Consider the following 19767-nt stretch of genomic DNA (forward strand, 5'->3'; position numbering starts at 1 on the left):
CAAGAAATGTGTTGAGGAAAAAAGACGCACATTAACTGCCAAAGATTTGAGAAGAACCAAACGTGAAGCTACCAGGAACCAGATGGATGGGCCTGTGGCTGGATCAGTAACGGGCACAGAGCTACATTTTGACTCAGACGCCAGCAAGGTGGAGGTGGGGTACTGGTATGGGCTGGTATTATTAAAGATGAGCTAGTTGAAACTTTTTGGGTTGAAGATGGACTCAAAATCAAGTCCCAAACCTACTGCCAGTTTTTAGAAGACACTTTCTTGAAGCAGTGGTACAGGAAAAAGTCTGCATCTTTAAAGAAGACAAGGATTTTTATGCAGGACAATGCTCCATCGCATGCATCGAAGTACTCCACTATGTGGCTAGCCAGTAAAGGCCTTAAAGATGAAAGAATAATGACATGGCCCCTTCCTCACCTGACCTAAACCCTATTGAGAACTTGTGGGTCCTTCTTAAATGGGAGATTTACGGTGAAGGAAAACAGTACATGTCTCTGAACAGTATCTGGGAGGCTGTGGTTGCTGCTGCACAAAACGCTGATCATCAACAGATCAAGAAACTGACAGACTCCCTGAATGGAAGGCTTATGACTATTATTGAAAAGAAGGGTGGCTATGGCTTCCGGTTCTGCGCAGCTAGTGCCACAGCTGAGTGATCGAGACGATCCGAGCCCTACGACTGATTTCTCTCTGTTTAAGGATCGTAAATGGGCCCAAAGCCACCCCGGAGAGGTGGCAAGGAAGGAGGGAAGCCCCACCAATCCTGGGGAGATGGTGGTCGATCCGGACGTCTGCAGAAAGCTCTCCAAAAACCGAAAGAAGAAAGGCTAGCGTCATTCATGACTCTAGCCCAAGCTACATGCAGCTGAAGCCAAAATGCACTAAACTAAGCGTGATTATAAACAGTGTGCGTGAACTGGGTAAGTATATTGATTTTCTCTCTTCTACCTGACTGATTTCCTGAGAAAAAAAGAAAAAATCCCAGAAGTAAAAATCCTCTGAAAGGGGGGGGTGTCTTTGTTCCACCCTCCTCTAAATGGAAGCGGTGAATTAAGTTTATGGGGGGAAAATACAGAAAATTGAAAGATGGACTGGTGCTGACATCTAGTGGTGGATGAAAATACTGCCCTAAATACACAGCCCAGAAAGAAAAGCCTGTTGTGACCTTCAGGGCTTTGATTAAATAAAGAGCAGTTGTAACAAAAGAGAAGAAAACATTGTGGACTATCTACAAAGTGAGAACTATAAAACTTAGAAAAAATTGACCTTCCTGGATTATAAATATTTTTTAAATTGTGACTTTAAAAGTGATTGGCAGAGAAAGGATTTTTGGTCATTATGGAGCATCAGAGATCTGCAGAAAGAACATATCAAGAAAAAATAAATACTTACCAGGAGGAAATGTATGTTCTGTTACAACAAATGCAAATGATATTAGCTTCAAACCATGAGGAAATTAAAAATGAATTTGAAAATTTAAATGAATGCATTCTCAGTTTAACATCACAACAATTAAATGATCAGAAAACAAAAAAAGAGAGATCATGTAAAGCAGACAACTGAATACAAACTAGTGGAGACTCAAGTGCAGAAGGACTTACAAGAAACATTGAACATGGAAAAGATAACTTGTACTGTAAGACCACAAAGTAAATTTGAGGATAAGGAAAAAGATTTGACAAAATGGACTGCTGAGCTGTTGGGAGTACCTCAAGAAATGGGGAGACAAGGGATGATGAGAGAAATCTTCAATGAATATGAAGGGGCAATTTTTTTTTACAAACACATGATGTTTAATTTGCCTATTATATCCACAACAACATTTGTAAGATTATGGAAAGACTCTTTGATTCAACGGAATATATTGATTGGGAAAGATGCTTGGCAAAAGAAGAGGGCTAAAGTGAGAATTGAGGAATTAGATGATGGGGTGTATCAGACGGAATATTTGAAAATTAAACACTTGTTTGAATATGGCTGAAGAAATAGAAAGATTTTAGTTTAAGAGGGATGAACCCTCCAAGTAAGACAGTATTTTTACTTTTCTCTTTTTTATTTTGTTTTTTGATACGAGAAATATAAAAATGTTTGGGATGATCAGTATAAAGGAAATGTTTTAGACATTTAAATGTAATTGATTTTAAGAAAATTCCAATGGATAACTAAAAAGGGGATTTTTTTTGAATAGAGTTAAAAGATTAGGTGATTGGATTTATTAAATGGAACATTTAAAGATTAAACATAGGTTTAATTATGGGTAAAAACAGAAAAAAATGGAAATAAGTGTATACTAGTTCAAGAGGGATACGTATTTTAAGTAGTATATTATTTTCTTTTTTCTCCCCTTTTTTCTTTTTTTCTCTTACGTCTTTTCTTTTTCTGTTTTTCTTTTGTGTCTTTTTCCTACTTATTTTTTAAGACACAAAAATAGATATAAATACTTTAAGGTAATTAACTCTGGGAAAATTTTAACCAGTAGAAATGTTTTGAACTTTGTATGGAAAATAAATTTAAATAAGAATTGTAAACAGGATTCATGACGAGGCAACCAAGATGACCAGATAGAAAAGAAGCATGATATTGATGTGATTATTATTGGTAGAAATTTTAGAAAAATCTTTATATTTGTTACCTATCAAATCAATAAAATGTCATGGTTCTGATGAATGAAATTCTTCAAAGTAATTCAAGACATTTTTACCTTAAAGAATCTTTATTCGAGTAGCATAGCTTCGGCACATACATGGTCGAAGCTGAAATCTGAATTCCCCTCCCCTAAACACATAGTATCAAAGCACAATTCCCTCCTCTGATTAAACAGTTATAAATCACATTCTCCAATTAGTTTGAAATGCAAGCTTTCCCTTCCGTTCTCCAACCCGCCATTTCTTTATCATCTCTTATTTCAAAAACCCCTGAATTGTTATGTCTAACTAACTCCCATTACATTCCTCCTCCTCCCCCAGTATCATCTAATTCTAAGTGTAAATCATAGGAAACAAAAAGGCTGCATCTCCCTATGTTGTCAAAGCAAGAACATCCGAAGTTAGCAGCATTCACATAAGAATTGTATTAATTTAAGGTTGCAAAAAGAATATTATTGGAAGAAAATCAAGCAAAGCTAATGTGTGGACTTTGGAATATAGAAACTATTAGTGATTACTTTGTAAACATAAACCCAGACAACACGCTGTTTACCAAATATCAAGGTGTTTATGTTAAAAAATCAATAACATATTTTTGAAAAAAAGAAAAGGGTGACTATATTGGTCACTGATTATTTTTTTTGAAATGTCAGAAATCTTCATTTGTACATTTGAGTTTATTATTCTCACTTTAACAGATGCAAATAAACGAGTGAGATGGGCAAATTTTCATTTTCCATTTAGTCACATAATAATTCTACACACTAATAGTTGCCCAATACATTGAGGGGAAAAATATTTGATCCCCTGCTGATTTTGTATGTTTGCCCACTGACAAATGATCAGTCTATAACTTTAATGTTAGGTTTATTTTAACAGTGAGAGACAGAATAACAACAAAAAAAAATCCAGAAAAACGCATTTCAAAAGAGTTATAAATTGATTTGCATTTTAATGAGTGAAAGACGTATTTGACCCCTTCGCAAAACATGACTTAGTACTTGGTGGCAAAACCCTTCTTGGCAATCACAGAGGTCAGACGTTTCTTGTAGTTGGTCACCAGGTTTGCACACATCTCGGGAGGTATTTTGTCCCACTCCTCTTTGCAGATCCTCTCCAAGTCATTAAGGTTTCGAGGCTGTTTAGCAGCTTGAACCTTCAGCTCCTTCTACAGATTTTCTATGGGATTAAGGTCTGGAGACTGGCTAGGCTACTCCAGGACCTTAATGTGCTTCTTCTTGAGCCACTCCTTTGTTGCCTTGGCCATGTGTTTTGGGTCATTGCCATGCTGGAATACCCATCCACGACCCATTTTCAATGCCCTGGCTGAGGGAAGGAGGTTCTCACCCAGGATTTGATGGTGTTTGATGGTGGGGATGGTGTTCTTGGGTTCATAAGCAGCATTCCTCCTCCAAACACAGTGAGTTGAGTTGATGCCAAAGAGCTCGATTTTGGTCTCATCTCACCACAACACTTCCACCGAGTTCTCCTCTGAATCATTCAGATGTTCATTGGCAAACTTCAGACAGGCCTGTACATGTGCTTTCTTAAGCAGGGGAAACTTATGGATGCTGCAGGATTTCAGTCTTTCACGGCACAGTGTGGTACCAATTGTTTTCTTGGTGACTATGGTCCCAGCTGCCTTGAGATCATTGACAAGATCCTCCCGTGTACTTCTGGGCTGATTCCTCACTGTTCTCATGATCATTGAAACTCCACGAGGTGAGATCTTGCATGGAGCCCCAGTGTCAACTCTAAAAATGAGTATGGCTGTGGCCATTTTCCCTATTCATTTTCGGTTGACACATGGAATGGAGGGAGGGTGCTTGCCAGGTGCTTCACTAGTCTAAATAAACTTTTATCCCGTGGGAACCAAGGTCATCGGCTGCTCCCCAGACTGCAGGCTGGGTGTTGCGTAAAAAGCCACGAAGAAGATGTATTGGGGAACGTAGTTGTTTGCATAGCCTTAGGGGTGGGATTTTTAACTTTGTATTGGGGAATTGTTACATGTGTCTCCAGACTTGGTTTCACTTTTTTTTTAAATAGTTATTTTATTGGTTTTTATTTTATTTATTTATTTATTTATTTATTTATTTAATTTGTATACTGCCCTTCTCCTGAAGGACTCAGGGCGGTGAACAGGGCAATACATAAAAACAAGATACAAAAATTAAAAATTATTAAAAAGTAATTAAACAGTGCCCATAATAAATTAATACAGATTAAAAATTAAAATCCATTTATAAAATCCCACCCCGTCCCATCAGGCCAGGCCAGCTTGTTCAAAGAGATGGGTTTTAAGATCGCGCCGGAAGGAGCGGAGATCGGGCGCCATCCGGAGCTCGACCGGAAGATGGTTCCATAAATCCGGTGCACCCACAGAGAACGCCCTCCCCCTGGGGGCCACCAGTCGGCATTCTTTGACCGGTGGCACCCTGAGGAGGCCCTCTCTGTGGGAGCGTACTGGGCGGAGGGAAGTTGACGCCGGCCGCAGGTGCTCCCCAAGGTATTCCGGACCCATGCCATGTAGGGCTTTGTAGGTCATTACTAACACCTTGAACCTCACTCGGAAGACAACTGAAGATAACAATCTTCAGTGCCTGGTGTACAGCGTGTTGTCCTGGTTTATATTTTAATAAGAAAAAAGGACAGTAATAATTAATTAACAGTCAATAATGATTACATTTGATAATTCCATAATTAATATATTTATACATTTCTTTGATCTTCCCTTCTCCCATTTGTATTTTCCTTCTTCAACCTTAGCCAAAATATAATTCTTAATATTTTCAATATATAAATGATTAGGTATAGGCATTTTTTATATTTATACAAATAATAATCTCTCTATATAACATTTTCTTCAGCTTATAGTATTCTCATAGCCATCATCTCAAGAAGATGTATTGGGGAACATAGTTGCTTGCATAGCCTTAGGGGTGGGATTTCTTAACTTTGTATTGGGGAATTGTTACATGTGTCTCCAGACTTGGTTTCACTTTTGATGTGCTGATACTTTGTAACTAAGAAACATGTTCTTTGAGGAATTTGCAAACCTCAGAGTTCTGCTTTATTCATCTCTGTCTATCGGAACCATGACACCCAAATTGACAGTTATTTTGTGTTTCTTCCATTTGCAAATAATCACACCAACTTCTCACCAAGCTGCTTGGCAATAGTCTTGTAGCCCATTCCAGCCTTGTGTAGGTCTACAATCTTGTCCCTGACATCCTTGGACAGCTCTTTGGTCTTGGCCATGGTGGAGAGTTTGGAATCTGATTGATTGATTGCTTCTGTGGACAGGTGTCTTTTATACAAGTAACAAGATGAGATTAGGAGCACTCCCTTTAAGAGAGTGCTCCTAATCTCAGCTTGTTACCTGTATAAAAGACACCTGGGAGCCAGAAATCTTGCTGATCGATAGGGGATCAAATACTTATTTCACTCATTAAAATGTAAATCAATTTATACCTTTTTTGAAATGTGTTTTTTCTGGATGTTTTTGTTATTATTCTGTCTCTCAATGTTAAAATAAACCTACCATTAAAATTATAGACTGGTCATTTCTTTGTCAGTGGGCAAATGTACAAAATCAGCAGGGGATCAAATATTTTTTTCCCTGACTGTATCTGCTAGGCTATCCCATCTCCTTTACATGGATGATCTGAAACTGTATGGGAAAACACCATCTGAAACGGAATCACTGCTCAACATTGGGTGTATATAAAACCAAGATATTGCAGTGGAGATTGGACTAGACAAATTTGCCACTCTCACCATCTAACGGGAAAAAATAGTGAAAACTGAGGGAACCAAGATACCCTATGGAAATAACATCAAGAGTCTGGATGAAAATGTTCACTATAAATACCTGGGCATCCTTCAAGATGACAACATCAAGCACACTGAAGTCAAGAAACTGGTTAGAAATGAATACTTCAAGAGATTGAAGAATGAGAGATCATTGACAAGATCCTCTCATGTAGTTCTGGGCTGATTCCTCACCGTTCTCATGATCATTGAAACTCTACAAGGTGAGATCTTGCATGGAGCCCCAGACCGAGGGATATTGAGTTATTTTGTGTTTCTTTCATTTGCAAACCAACTGTTGTCACCTTCTCACCAAGCTGCTTGGCGATAGTCTTGTAGCCCATTCCAGCCTTGTGTAGGTCTACAATCTTGTCCCTGACATCCTTGGACAGCTCTTTGGTCTTGGACATGGTGGAGAGTTTGGAATCTGATTGATTGATTACTTCTGTGGACAGGTGTCTTTTATACAGGTAACAAACTGAGATTAGGAGCACTCCCTTTAAGAGAGTGTGCCTAATCTCAATGTCAACGCTGCTAACATCGGATGTTCTTGCTTTGACAAAAGATGAAGAAGCAGCTATTTCATATTTCTACTTGTGTATCACTTTTAGAGTTAAAGTTAGTTGAAGAAGGGAGGGGGGAAGGAAGAAAGTATGAGAAATTAGACATAAACAACAGTAGCGGAATAGTTTCAAGGTTGAGTGTAACAAGAGAGGATACGTAAGAACTGGGGGGTTTATGCTAAGGATGGAGAACTAACCCTTCAAACTAATTGGAGAATGCGATTAATGACAGCAATCAAAGGAGGAGAATTGTGTTTAATATTATTGTGCTAAGGGGAGGGGAATTCAGATTCCAGCTTCTCACAAGCATTGCCAATGTTATAGGGCTCTAATAAAAGACTTTTAAGGTAAACAATGCCTCAGAGTCCTTTGAAGAGCTCATCCGTTGGAAACTTGACACTCAGCTCAGTTACCTGTATAAAAGACACCTGGGAGCCAGAAATCTTGCTGATTGATAGGGGGTCAGATACTTATTTCACTCATTAAAATGCAAATCAATTTATAACTTTTTTGAAATGCGTTTTTCTGGATTTTTTGTTATTATTCTGTCTCTCACTGTTAAAATAAACCTAGCATTAAAATTATAGACTGATCATTTCTTTGTCAGTGGGCAAATGCACAAAATTAGCAGGGGATCAGATAATTTTTCCCTCACTGTAATTGTGCACACATAGATATTCTCCTAAGAAAGCCAAAACCTCACATTTACTTTCTTAAATATTCAGGTTTGAGGCTTATTAACATTTTGGATTGACCAAGAGCACTGTAGTTGTTCAATAAGAAAATTAATCCTCCAAAATATAACTTGCCTAATAATTGTGCCCAGTTTATAGAGCATGGAGACTTCACACAGAAAAGGGAAGATGGTTTTTACATAACCTTTCCCTGATTTATACCGCTTAGTTTATTTGGGAATAATCTGAGGCTGGGTTTTTGTTTGAGGGGGGGGAGGCTGATTATCAAATTAGATTTGCAAACCATTTTGTTTTTATTACCACGTTTGCAATGACAGGATGTGTGAAACTGCATTTTCAGAACTTGTATATTGCTTCTCAGTAGACAGTTAACACACACTATTGGAAGTGAAGTTATCAGATGCTTGTATATTGATGCTTGCATGGTCAGCCATCTGTAACACTGCTCTAACAGAGAAACTACCTGTTCTACATTAGGGTTGGCACATAAATATATTAGTTTATCTTAGCCAGCAAAAAATGTGCACATCTAAGGTTGCTTCTTTTATTTTAACAGAAATTAAGCAATGTAGAATAAATCCAGTGGTAGAAAACAGGACATTCTGTAACAACAGTTGCTTCTGGAAGGTCTTACCATGTTTAGTTTATGTAAAAAAATATGAGATGTTGATAATACACAATATAATCATATTTGTTTCTATAAGTTAGTGGAATTTTAAATGAAATGCCACATACTAGCTTTTATGTCATAATTAAAAACTTGCTGTAGGGGCTTTTCATGGCACAGTACTTGTCCAGATCCTATTCATGTCAATGGACTTGTACAGAACCTCCTTGTAGGATAAAGTACCATTGATGCAAAACCAATAAGCTTTGAGTGAAATGCTGCTCCTATACTAGGTATAGTTTTAACTGACACATGCCCCATTTGATACTGTTGCAGTTTTGAAATAACTGCATACAGTATTATGTAGATATCAACTTTTAAAATGAAGGAAGTTCTGAAGGTTTTACAGCTGCTGTAAACATTTCAAAAGACTAATTGAAAAATTGGGGAGGGATGGCGAATACTTTAGTGTGGATTCAATGGAAGATCACAGAAGCACCATTTGTGTTTCAAAACTATTTTCTGAGCATGCTGCTGTAAATGTCTATGAGTCTGCATGCCAGTACTTCACTATTTACATGAGCAGTCACTCAAAATAAAAAACCCTTTATTGATTGTTGGCCAACTACTATGATTGGTTTTTGTTCCTTTTAATATTGCATAGTATGTATTTTGTTAGAATTAAGTACCTTCTCAGTTTTATTGGTTTGTTTAAAGCATCTGCTTTTTCATTCTGCTAGCATTTGCTGCTAGCACCTTCTGATGTGGCAGGCTGGGGGATTTTCATTAAGGATCCAGTGCAGAAAAATGAATTCATCTCTGAATATTGTGGTGAGGTAAGAACAACTGTTTTGTATAGTTAGTATTCTTATAATACTGTATTCCAATTTTGAGTGAAGTACTTTGTTTATTTATTATTTATTCATTATTTGGATTTATATACTGCCCCTCTCCCGAAGGACTCGGGGTGGTGTACAGGGCAATTAAAACACAATATACAGCACATAATATACAAAAATTAAAATAAATTAAACCAAATAGCCCAAGCAATAAAACACGTTCTAAAATTTAAAATTTGGAATTTAAAATCTAAAACCCCAATCCCTCAGTCCAGGCCGGCAAGTTCAAATAACCAAGTCTTCAGGTCGCAGCAAAAAGAGCGAAGGTCGGGAGCCATCCGGAGCTCAACAGGAAGCTGGTTCCAGAGGGCAGGCGCACCCACAGACAATGCTCTCCCCCTGGGGGCCGCCAGTCAACATTCCCTGACCGACGGCACCCTGAGGAGGCCCTCTCTATGGGAGCGCACAGGATGATGGGAAGTTAAGGCCGGCAAAAGGTACTCCCGTAAATAATCCGGACCCATGCCATTTAGGGCTTTATAGGTCATCACCAGCACCTTGAATCTCACCCGGAAGACAACTGGAAGCCAATGCAGCTCGTGGAGCAGAGGTGTTACATGGGAGTATCGGGAGACCCCCATCACAACTCGCGCGGCCGCATTCTGCACCAGTTGGAGCCTCCGAGTGGTATTCAACGGCAGCCCCATGTAGAGAGCATTGCAGTAGTCTATCCGAGAGGTCACGAGCGCATGAGTGACTGTGCGTAGGGCATCTCGGTCCAAATAGGGCCGCAACTGGAGCACCAGGCGAACCTGGGCAAAAGCCCCCCTGGTCACAGCTCCTATATGATCGTCTAAACAGAGCTGGCAGGGAAGCTACCCTCTCTCAAAGAAGCAGTTATTACCACCTGGAGCCAGCCTCGTGTCCCCTCCCGAGCTGCATAAACCAGCCAGGAGGGGCACGAGTCCAATAAACACGTGCTGGAACTCAGCCTCCCCATGATCCTGTCCACTTCTTCCAGAGTCACAGGATCAAATTCTTCCCAAGTAATGTTCCCAAGACCGCTCGATTCCCCATCGTCAGACTCCACCCAGTCGGAGTCCAGACCAGCCCGAATTCGAGCGATTTTATCTGCCAGATATTGACTAAACTCCTCGGCACGACCCTGCAGGGGCTCCTCCCTCACCTCCTGATTCAGGAGGGAGCGAGTCACCCTAAACAGGGCAGCCGGGCGATTATCTGTGGACACGATGAGGGCAGTGAAGTAATTGGACTTCGCTGCCTCCATCGCTGCGAGATAAGATCTCGTAAAGGTTCTTAACTGCAATCGATCAGACTCAGACCGGCTGGACCTCCAACAGCTCTCTAGGCTCCGTCTCTGACGCTTCATCTCCCGGAGCTCCATGGAAAACCATGGTGCCCGCCGGGATCTGCGCCGGGTCAGGGGCCGCATGGGAACAACACGGTCGAGTGCCTCCATGGCCGCCCTTTCCCAGGCTTCCACTAAGGCATCGACCGGGCTGTGAGCGAAGATGGCAGGCACAGATCCAAGCGCCTCCTGGAACCGTTCAGGGTCCATTAAGTGCCTGGGATGGAACCACCTGGTCGGTTCCATAACCCTGTGATGGAGGGGGGGCGAAACAGAAGGCCAGCCACAGGAGGTGATGATCGGTCCATGACAGGGGTGTAATAACTGGAGATCCCCCTCCCAGATCATCAAGCCACCGTCCAGATAGAAAAAGAAGATCGAGTGTGTGACCCTCCCCATGAGTCGGGCCCTGAATTATTTGGGTCAGGTCCATGGCCGTCATGGAGGCCATAAACTCCTGAGCCAACCCCGACGAACCTCCCATAGATGGCAGGTTAAAGTCCCCCAGAACCATAAGTCTGGGGAACTCAACCGCCAACCCAGAGAGGGTGTCGAGGAGCTTGGGCAGGGCTGCTGCTACACAGGTAGGCGAAAGATACGCCAGCAACAAACCCAACTGAGCCCCAGGGCCACATCTCAGGAGGAGCGACTCACACCCGAATATCTGAGTAACGGTAGCCTCCCACGGACACAAGGTCTCCCTTACAACCACCGCAACACCCCCACCCCTTCCCTGAGCCCGAGGCTGGTGAAGCACATGGAAACCTGGTGGGCAAAGTTCATTCAGAGGGACACCTCCCTCTGGGCCCAATCAGGTCTCCGTGATGCAAGCCAGATCAGCACGCTCCTCCTCAACCAACTCTTGGATAAGGGGAGCCTTATTAACTACTGATCTGGCATTGAAGTACACCAGCCTGAGCTCAGGGGCCTGCTCATCCCCGCTCCCGGAAACATGGGGCAAATCTGGGGGGTCAAAGCGCGCCACCTCTTGAAGATACACCAAAATTGTTGAGAATTCTTCTAAACAGCTATATCTTTTTTCAAATGTATATCCTTTATAAGTAATGTGGGAGAGATAATAGGTTCAGGTCAAGTTTGGGAGCATTTCAGCTCTTTTTTTTCTCTCAGACACAAAACAGAGGTCCACGAGGATGACACAAATAGAGAAGCAGGAATAGACACACAGAGGGAGACACCTCTTCTTCACCTCCCCTCAGTATTCAAGTGATGATAAAAATAATTTTATTGACTTGGAGTAAAAACCCTTCTGTAGAAAAATTACTCGAAGCCCCTTTCTCTGCATAACCTTATATACAGATTATTGGAGAAGGTAGGATTGATTTTGGTAGGATTCCTCTCCACCCCCTCACATTTCAAGTTACCGTATTTTCCAGCGTATAAGACGACTGGGCGTATAAGACGACCCCCAACTTTTGAGAAGATTTTCAAGACTTTTCGTCTTATACGCCGGAAAATACTTACATGCCAGTTGCTAAGTGTCCGACACATGCCCGTTTCAGCCCCGTCTGATGCAGATGGTGCAAAGCCTCCCTTTTGAAGCCCAAAGGGGCTTTTCCTTCCACCCACCCTTTGGAATAAACGCAAGAGCTGCGTTCACACGACGCGCTCTTCCAGGCCAGACTCTGCAAACGGCACGCCAGAAGCTGCAACCACCACGGGAACTCTGAGTCCCCGCCTTTCGGCAGCCTGCACGGCTAAGCGCAATCCGGCTTTGAGAGCACATTTGCAGACGGAGCAGCCGCCGCGTCTGGAGCCAAGCCCCGCCCAGGAGGCGGTCGGCCAGGCAGGCCCGGAAGACACGCTGGAGAGCCGGGCTTGGGGCAGCCATGCCGAGGCTGGCTGGCGAGGGCCGCTGCGTGGTCTGCGGGCGAGAGGGGCGCCAGGCCAAGTACCGCTGTCCAGACTGCCGGGAGAGATAGCGGGTAGCAGGGCGCGCTCTGCTTATGCTCAGATACCGCTTGGGCGAGGGGGAGGGGCTTCTTGCCGCTCCTGGAGTCTGGCATTTGCAAGGGGGAGGGGGAGGGGCTTAGAGGCTCTTGGGGGTGGGAAGGGAGAGTCACGTTGGAGGGGGGACTGGACTAAGGAGGCTTGAAGTTGCTTTGCAAGAACGGGGGTGCTCGATTGATTTATGTACTATTTTCCGGCGTATAAGACGACTGGGCGTATAAGACGACCCCCCAACTTTTGAGAAAATTTTCATGGGATAAAAAGTCGTCTTATACGCTGGAAAATACGGTAAATAAACATCTTGCTCAATCGATTTGGGTAGATGGGAACTTCCCTTCTGAAAATCAGTGGGGTTAAGGAGTCCAACTTCTTCTAACAGCTTTTCCAGTGGAATATTCCTCTCCCCCATCCAAATATATAGAAATGCTGCTTATTTAACTTGCTAAGTGGGAAATAGTGTGACAGTAATGTACCTCTTAATCTACAAATATCTTGGGCCCTATTAACTGTAAACAGATGTGGAAATTCCAATCTTTAATTTTTACTTGAATTAAAATGAGAAGGTGGCAGGCAGCACTGTGAAGTGCAGTGTGTAGTACCATGTTTATTTGCAAGAAAGCCTTTGGTACCCATTGACATTAAAACAAATGGTAAAGTTAACTCCAGACCACTGTTCTGAGGACCCGCTTGGCAGGGCGGTGGGGGGAATACTAAGCTGAGGTTGTAGGGGAAGCATACTGGAATGGAGGAGGGACTGGAGGCAGGAATGGCTTCACCAGTTTGCTTTCTAGTAAATGAGCATTTTGTAACTTGCCATATTCAAGACAGTCTTTTGAAGAGAGTAGCCACAACTTGCTTAACATGCAGAACAAAATTCAAAACTACCTCTTAGGCCATATAAGATAAAGAATGCTTTCCTTGTATTTTGATAGACAACTTCCAATGTCTGAAAGATGGATTCAGCACCAGCGGCTAAGCCACCCAAGACCAAATATCAGCAGTTCTCAAACTGTGGGTCCATCTTCCTAGGGTCACAAGCAATTTATAGAGGTTGTGGGGATGTTTTTCCCCCTTAAAGTTGATAAGATAAATCAGGAGCACTTTCAATAGTTGCTTGTGTTTTGCCTGAGCAAGCAAAGAGGAAAGCTCAGAGCAAGTTTTGAGATATGGCCAAACTCATGGAACTCTGTCCCTTTGTCAAAACCATTCACTATTTAAAGCATTGAGATTGGCAGATGGTTTCTTGTTGATATCTGGAATATCTGTGGAAATATAGCATGTTAGTGAAGCTCAGTAACTATTTTTGCCCAACCTTGATTCGAATTTAATTAGACAACTTTATTTAGAGAGGAAATGCAGAAAATCTTATAATTTTGAGGGAGGTTGTGGTATCAGTTTGAGAAGCCCTGCCATAGGCAAAAGGTTGTAGCAGAATACATTAGGAGAACAGTTTACTTCCAATAGAAAATAGGTTCTGCATGTTATCAGAGCCATCTTTTAAATATTATTTTCAGATTATTTCTCAGGACGAAGCAGACAGAAGAGGGAAAGTCTATGATAAATACATGTGCAGCTTTCTATTCAATTTGAATAACGGTATGTGTATTGTCCTTAAACTTCCTCTATTTTATTCACATTTCTTAAATACTGGATATACAGTAATACTAATGCTGCTTCCAGTCACCTCATTAGAATTGCTAAATTTTTAAGTTTGAAGTTCAATCTTCATGGTGGAAGTAACAAATTATTTCAATGTTCAATTTTATCAAGAATTGAAGACCTAATACTGTATACAATTGTGAAAAAAACATTCTTTTATAGGTGGTGTGATCAGCAAAGATGGCACATTATGAAAACTGGACAAGTGTTAATTGACAAAAATACCCAAAATGTTTGAAAGGAAGCATTTAAACATTATGTAAGATATGTGATGGGATACAAATATGTACTTGTCATGAGTTATTATAATGCAGAAGAAGTTTGTATGCCAAATCAGCAATTAAAGTATAATTCAAGTGGCAGATAGCTGCAAAGCTTTTCTTGGAGAATAAGACAGCATTTTCTAAGAATATTACTATATTTCCTACACTTCAGTCAGTTGTGAAATTGTCTATTGTTTTTATTTAGATTTTGTGGTTGATGCAACACGAAAGGGTAACAAAATAAGATTTGCAAACCATTCAGTCAATCCCAACTGCTATGCAAAAGGTGAATATTTATACCGCAGGAGTATAATGAGCAAGTAATTCTCACATACTTTTTAAGCAGAAGGTATTTGTAAAGCCTTTCTTCAACTTCACTTTTTCTTTTACAGTTATGATGGTTAATGGAGATCACAGGATAGGCATATTTGCTAAGAGAGCTATTCAGACTGGTGAAGAGCTGTTTTTTGATTACAGGTAGGGCTAGTAATGCTAAAACCTAAGTTGGGGTAACAATACATTCCAGTATTTAGGTAATGAGTATACTTTTACTAGCTATTAATAATTGATTGCAAAAAATATCTGTACTCAGGATTATTACACTGTAAGTTTCATAAATTGTTGGATGTAGGGATAACTTCATTTCTATAGTGCCTTTTTGTGCAGTAGAATTCTTGGGGTGACTGGACATTTTGTGTAAAACAGAAAAAATGAACTTATAATTTATGGTTTTGATGAAAAGACATGACAGATTATAGAACAGTGGTGGCGAACCTATGGCGTGGGTGCCAGAGGTGGCACTCAGAGCTCTCTCTGTGGGCACCTGTGCCATGCCCCAGAGGTGGCAACTGTCCCTCTTCAACCAGCCGCCTGCTAATTTGCTGAGGTCCCACGTGGCTGAATGCATTCCGGCACAGCTGGTTTCCCTCCCCCCATCCCATCCCTCCTGGCCTCACATGCTCTCCTTTTCCCAGGCACGACCCACTGCATCACCTCCTCAGCTGTTGGCTGACCATCCATCTTGGAGGCGGCTTCTTTGAACTGCTGGTGATGGGCTGCGGAGCCCCAGAGTGTGCCTGTCAAGGGGCCGGCAGGGTGTGGCTACTGACAGACACCGTTGGCCCCCATGCGCTTGCTGGCCTCTGTGTGCGGAGGCCAATGGTGTCAGGCAGCAGCTGCCCCAGCCCTTGCCTTGCCCCATGGCAATGGCACCCCCACCCTGCCTCGCCTCACCCCACAAGATGAGTCTCCTGCCTACCATCCCACCTGCCAGAGACCTCCTGGATGTCCCCCAACCTTGCCCAACCCCCACAGGTATCCCTCCCCACGAGCAACATTGAGGTGACCACACCCACCTTGGCCACACCCACCCAATCTTCCATGACCACCGCAGCCACACCCACCCAGTGGGCCACACCCACCTGGCACCCAGCGATAAGTGGGTTTTGGATTTCAGTTTGGGCACTCGGGTCTCTAAAAGGTTCACCACCACTGTTATAGAAAGAAGTCATTACGTAACTTTAAGAGAGGTTAAACTATAATTGTATTTGTAACTGCTGTAAAGAATATCAGAACCCACTTTATATTTCTACTTCCACTTTTTTTGCACTTTTAGCTTTCCCCCCCTTTTCCATTCTCTTTTAGTTTGTATTAGTTATTATTAACATTTTTAATAAAATTTTATTAAACAGAATTCTTGAGTCACTTTGTCTTAAAGTCAAATGCAAATGATTTTCCTTTGTATTCTAGATACAGTCAGGCTGATGCCCTCAAGTATGTAGGTATTGAAAGAGAAATGGAAATCCCTTGATACCAGCTACCTCACCTATAAAACAGCTGCCTTATCTTCAAAAGTTTCTAGTAATGTGGGTAATTTTATTTTAAAAAAAATTGAATGCAATTTGGAATGCAAAATTTGCAAAGTACTGTACCTGTAATTTATAGTGACAGATTTTAAAAATCAACTTTTTATTGCCTTTTCACCAGCTGCAACATGTTTTTAACCACTGAACCTTTGCAATAATGCAGTGTGGTATACTTTGTGAACCTTGAATAAAGCCTAGATTTGACGTAATAGCCTTTCAAGAAACCTGGCTAACCGAAGTGGATGAACCAGTACAATTGCCAGGCTTTCAGGGATGGGCCTCCCCAGCCCTAAAAACAAAGAACAAAGGGAGACCATCTGGTTGGCTATGCATTCTTATAAAGCAAGAGTTGCAATGGCAGGGAGAGAAATTATATAACAAAGATAAGTATCCGTACTTTCTAGCTGTCAAATTTGAATATGACCAGTTTGAGTTAATATTGGTAAATGTGTACATTCCTCCAAGCACATCCCAGCACTATAATTCTGAATATTGGATGGGCTTGGAAGTTATCTTAGAAGATATATCTATACTGTACCCTCAGTCCATAGTGGTATTATTAGGAGATCTGAATGCTAGACTGGGTCCCTCTCTGTATGAGCTTGCCCAGAAGAAGGGAATACCAGGGGAGTTCTTTGATAACCATCCTCAGTGGCTCTCGAGAGACTGTAAAACTAATGCCGCTGGCCTGCTCCTAGTCTCCTTAATTTTTAAGGGTAATCTCCAAATTTTGGGAGGTAGGGACAAGAATTATACATACCCTTATACATACCACTCAGCCAATGGATCTCTTTTGTGTGGCTGACCTCTTCTCAGAGGTCACAGTACACCTTAGCGACAATAGCGACCATCAGCCTGTAAGTGTGACATTGCGAGGCCGCTCAGATTTAAGACCATATAACATGGCTGACAGATGGCTCACCAAAAAGGTAGAGGTGACCCAAAATAAAAGGTTAATTTGGGCCAAAGTTGATACTAAGGCAATATTAGAATGCCTTAAAACAGAGAATGCTACTAAGTGGGCTAGAACAATACAGTCATCTACTACTGACTGAATGTCAGCCTTCAATGCATTCTCCAATCTTTGTAACATACTGAAGAAACACCTAACAGCTAAACCTACTACAAAAAGAGCCCAAGTGGGTAGACCTCGCTGGTTTGATCCTGATTGCCAGCAACAGAAAAAGAAATTGAAGGCAGCCATGAGGCTTGCCCAGAGGAATCCTACTGCCCACATACAAGCTAAGATGCTGCACACAAGAAGGGAATATAAAAAAACTATATCATTAAAGAAAAAACGTTTTGCCATTTCAATCTGGTCAGAACTTGAGTTGGCTGCCAGAAGTCATAATTCAATATTATTTTGGCACTCTGTAGCAGGTATCCTGAAGGAACGGAGATTTGCATTTGACATACCAATCTCTGCCACGGACTGGGAGAATTATTATCAGTGCTTGTTTGCCCCCACCGAACCGGTAAAGAAATTATTTTAAAACAGTGATTTGGTAAATCCTAGACCTCTCCCCCCTTGGCCACCAGTCTCAGAAAAGGAGATACAGTCCATCATTAAAAGCTTAAAGAGCAATAAAGCCCCAGGCGAGGATTTTTTACCAGCAGAATTATTTAAGAAATTTCCCAACTGGTGGGGCCCTGTATTAGCAGGTCTTTTTACACACATAAATAACACCTGCCATATACCAGATCGGTGGAAGATGGCAATAGTTGTCCCCATATATAAAAAAGGGAATAAAAAGGATCCTAGTAATTATAGGCCCATCAGCCTGATTGACATTGTAGCAAAAATATATGCTAGGTACCTTTTGAACAGAATTGAAATCTGGGTAGAGGAAAACAACATCCTCACAGAAGAACAAGCAGGTTTTAGACAAAACAGATCTACTATTGAAAACTGCTTTCTCTTGAACCATCTAATTGCCAAATATGCCTATAAGAGGAGACCCCTGTTTGCTGCTTTGATAGACCTTACAGCAGCATTTGATATGGTAAATAGAGACGTACTATGGAGTAAATTGACATCTCTTAAAATAGAACCCAGACTCCTGGCTTTGATTAAAGCCCTTTACACAAGTACCTGTTTGAGGGTGCGGTATGGGGTTAATGGGGCCCTGACTAACAGGATTCACACAAATAAAGGGATAAGGCAAGGGTGTATCCTGGCCCCATTATTATTTAGTTTATACATCAATGACTTGCCAGGGTTAATGAAGGATACCATGGTACACATGCCGATGATCCTAAATACTTACTGTAACAGCTTGCTTCATGCTGATGATATGATTTTATTATCATACTCACAAGTAGGATTACGTAGGCTATTAAGAAGATTCAGCTCTTATTGCCAGGATAACTCCCTAATCATTAGCAAATCTAAATCGAAAATAATGGTGTTTGGAAGAAACCATCAGAGACATAAGTGGCAAGTAGATGGTGAACCAATTGAGCAGGTTAATACCTTTGTATATTTGGGAGTAACTTTTTCCAAGACTGGATCTTGGGCCTGCCATCATCAACGGAGTACATTTAGAGCAAAAGCCTGTTTGAATTTATTGCTCAAACTAAAGAACCATAGTTACCCAGGGTCCCTAGCTCCATTACTCAAGGTTTATAAGGCTAAGGTTACGACAATGCTCTTGTATGGAGCAGAAATTTGGGGTCTTTACTCAACCACAGTTTTAGAACAAACACAGTCCCAGCATCTGAGATGTATTTTGGGTGTAGATCCAAGAACATCTGTTGCAGCAGTTAGAGCTGAATTGGGAATTCATACAATTCAGGCATTATCTAAAATTAGAGGTTATAACTACTGGTGCAAAGTTAATGAAATGGAGACTGATAGACTCCCCAAATTATGCCTACTAGAGCAAATAAAACTACAATCACAAATCTTCTGGATCACCAAACTAACAAATTTTGTAAGAAGCTGTGGCCTTCCTGTTTCTTGCGTAACAGGAGAACAATCTAAAAAAAGAGTTGCCCAAAGAATTAAGGATATAGAAGCACAAACTGATATAGCTATCCTTAGTAAGGTGGGTAACTTGAAATGGCTGTGTAAATACAAATGTACTTTTCAAGTGGACAGTTATTTGAAGTTACAACTCCCAAAACATCTTAGGGAGATATTTACGAGAGCGAGATTCAAACAGCTTGACACAATGGTCAGATATGGGAGATTTCATGCTATACCGTACAATGAGCGTCTCTGCATTTGCGGAGCGGCAGAGGTAGAGTACCTGGCTCACATCCTATTTGACTGTTGTCTGTATAAGAGGGTGAGAGACAGGTATCTTGGTCTATATACCAAACGAATGACCCATTGGGATCCCCATATCAAAATAACTTATCTTATGTCCGGTCAGAACTTGAAAATAACATTTAACGTAGCACAGTATTTAAACAAAATGATCCGGTTAAGATCTGCATATGTGGGACTGATTGGGGTAGATTGCAAGGGCGA

At 41.4% G+C, this 19767-nt stretch overlaps 1 protein-coding gene across 1 annotated transcript in view; it reads left to right on the forward strand.

Moving 5' to 3' along the window:
- Nucleotides 1-16310, forward strand: part of LOC308676261 (histone-lysine N-methyltransferase EZH2-like) — a gene marked incomplete at its 5' end in the record, with an annotated part of 237128 nt that extends 220818 nt beyond the window's left edge. Inside the window, 5 exon segments of the mRNA XM_081342075.1 lie at nucleotides 9070-9165; nucleotides 14020-14101; nucleotides 14633-14713; nucleotides 14820-14904; nucleotides 16177-16310. Of these exon segments, the coding sequence (XP_081198201.1) occupies nucleotides 9070-9165; nucleotides 14020-14101; nucleotides 14633-14713; nucleotides 14820-14904; nucleotides 16177-16237 (405 nt within the window). The 3' untranslated portion in view covers nucleotides 16238-16310.
- Nucleotides 16311-19767: the final 3457 nt, after the last annotated feature.

The sequence above is a fragment of the Vipera berus genome, assembly GCF_964194415.1.
Source record: "Vipera berus genome assembly, chromosome: W".
NCBI lineage: Eukaryota > Metazoa > Chordata > Lepidosauria > Squamata > Viperidae > Vipera > Vipera berus.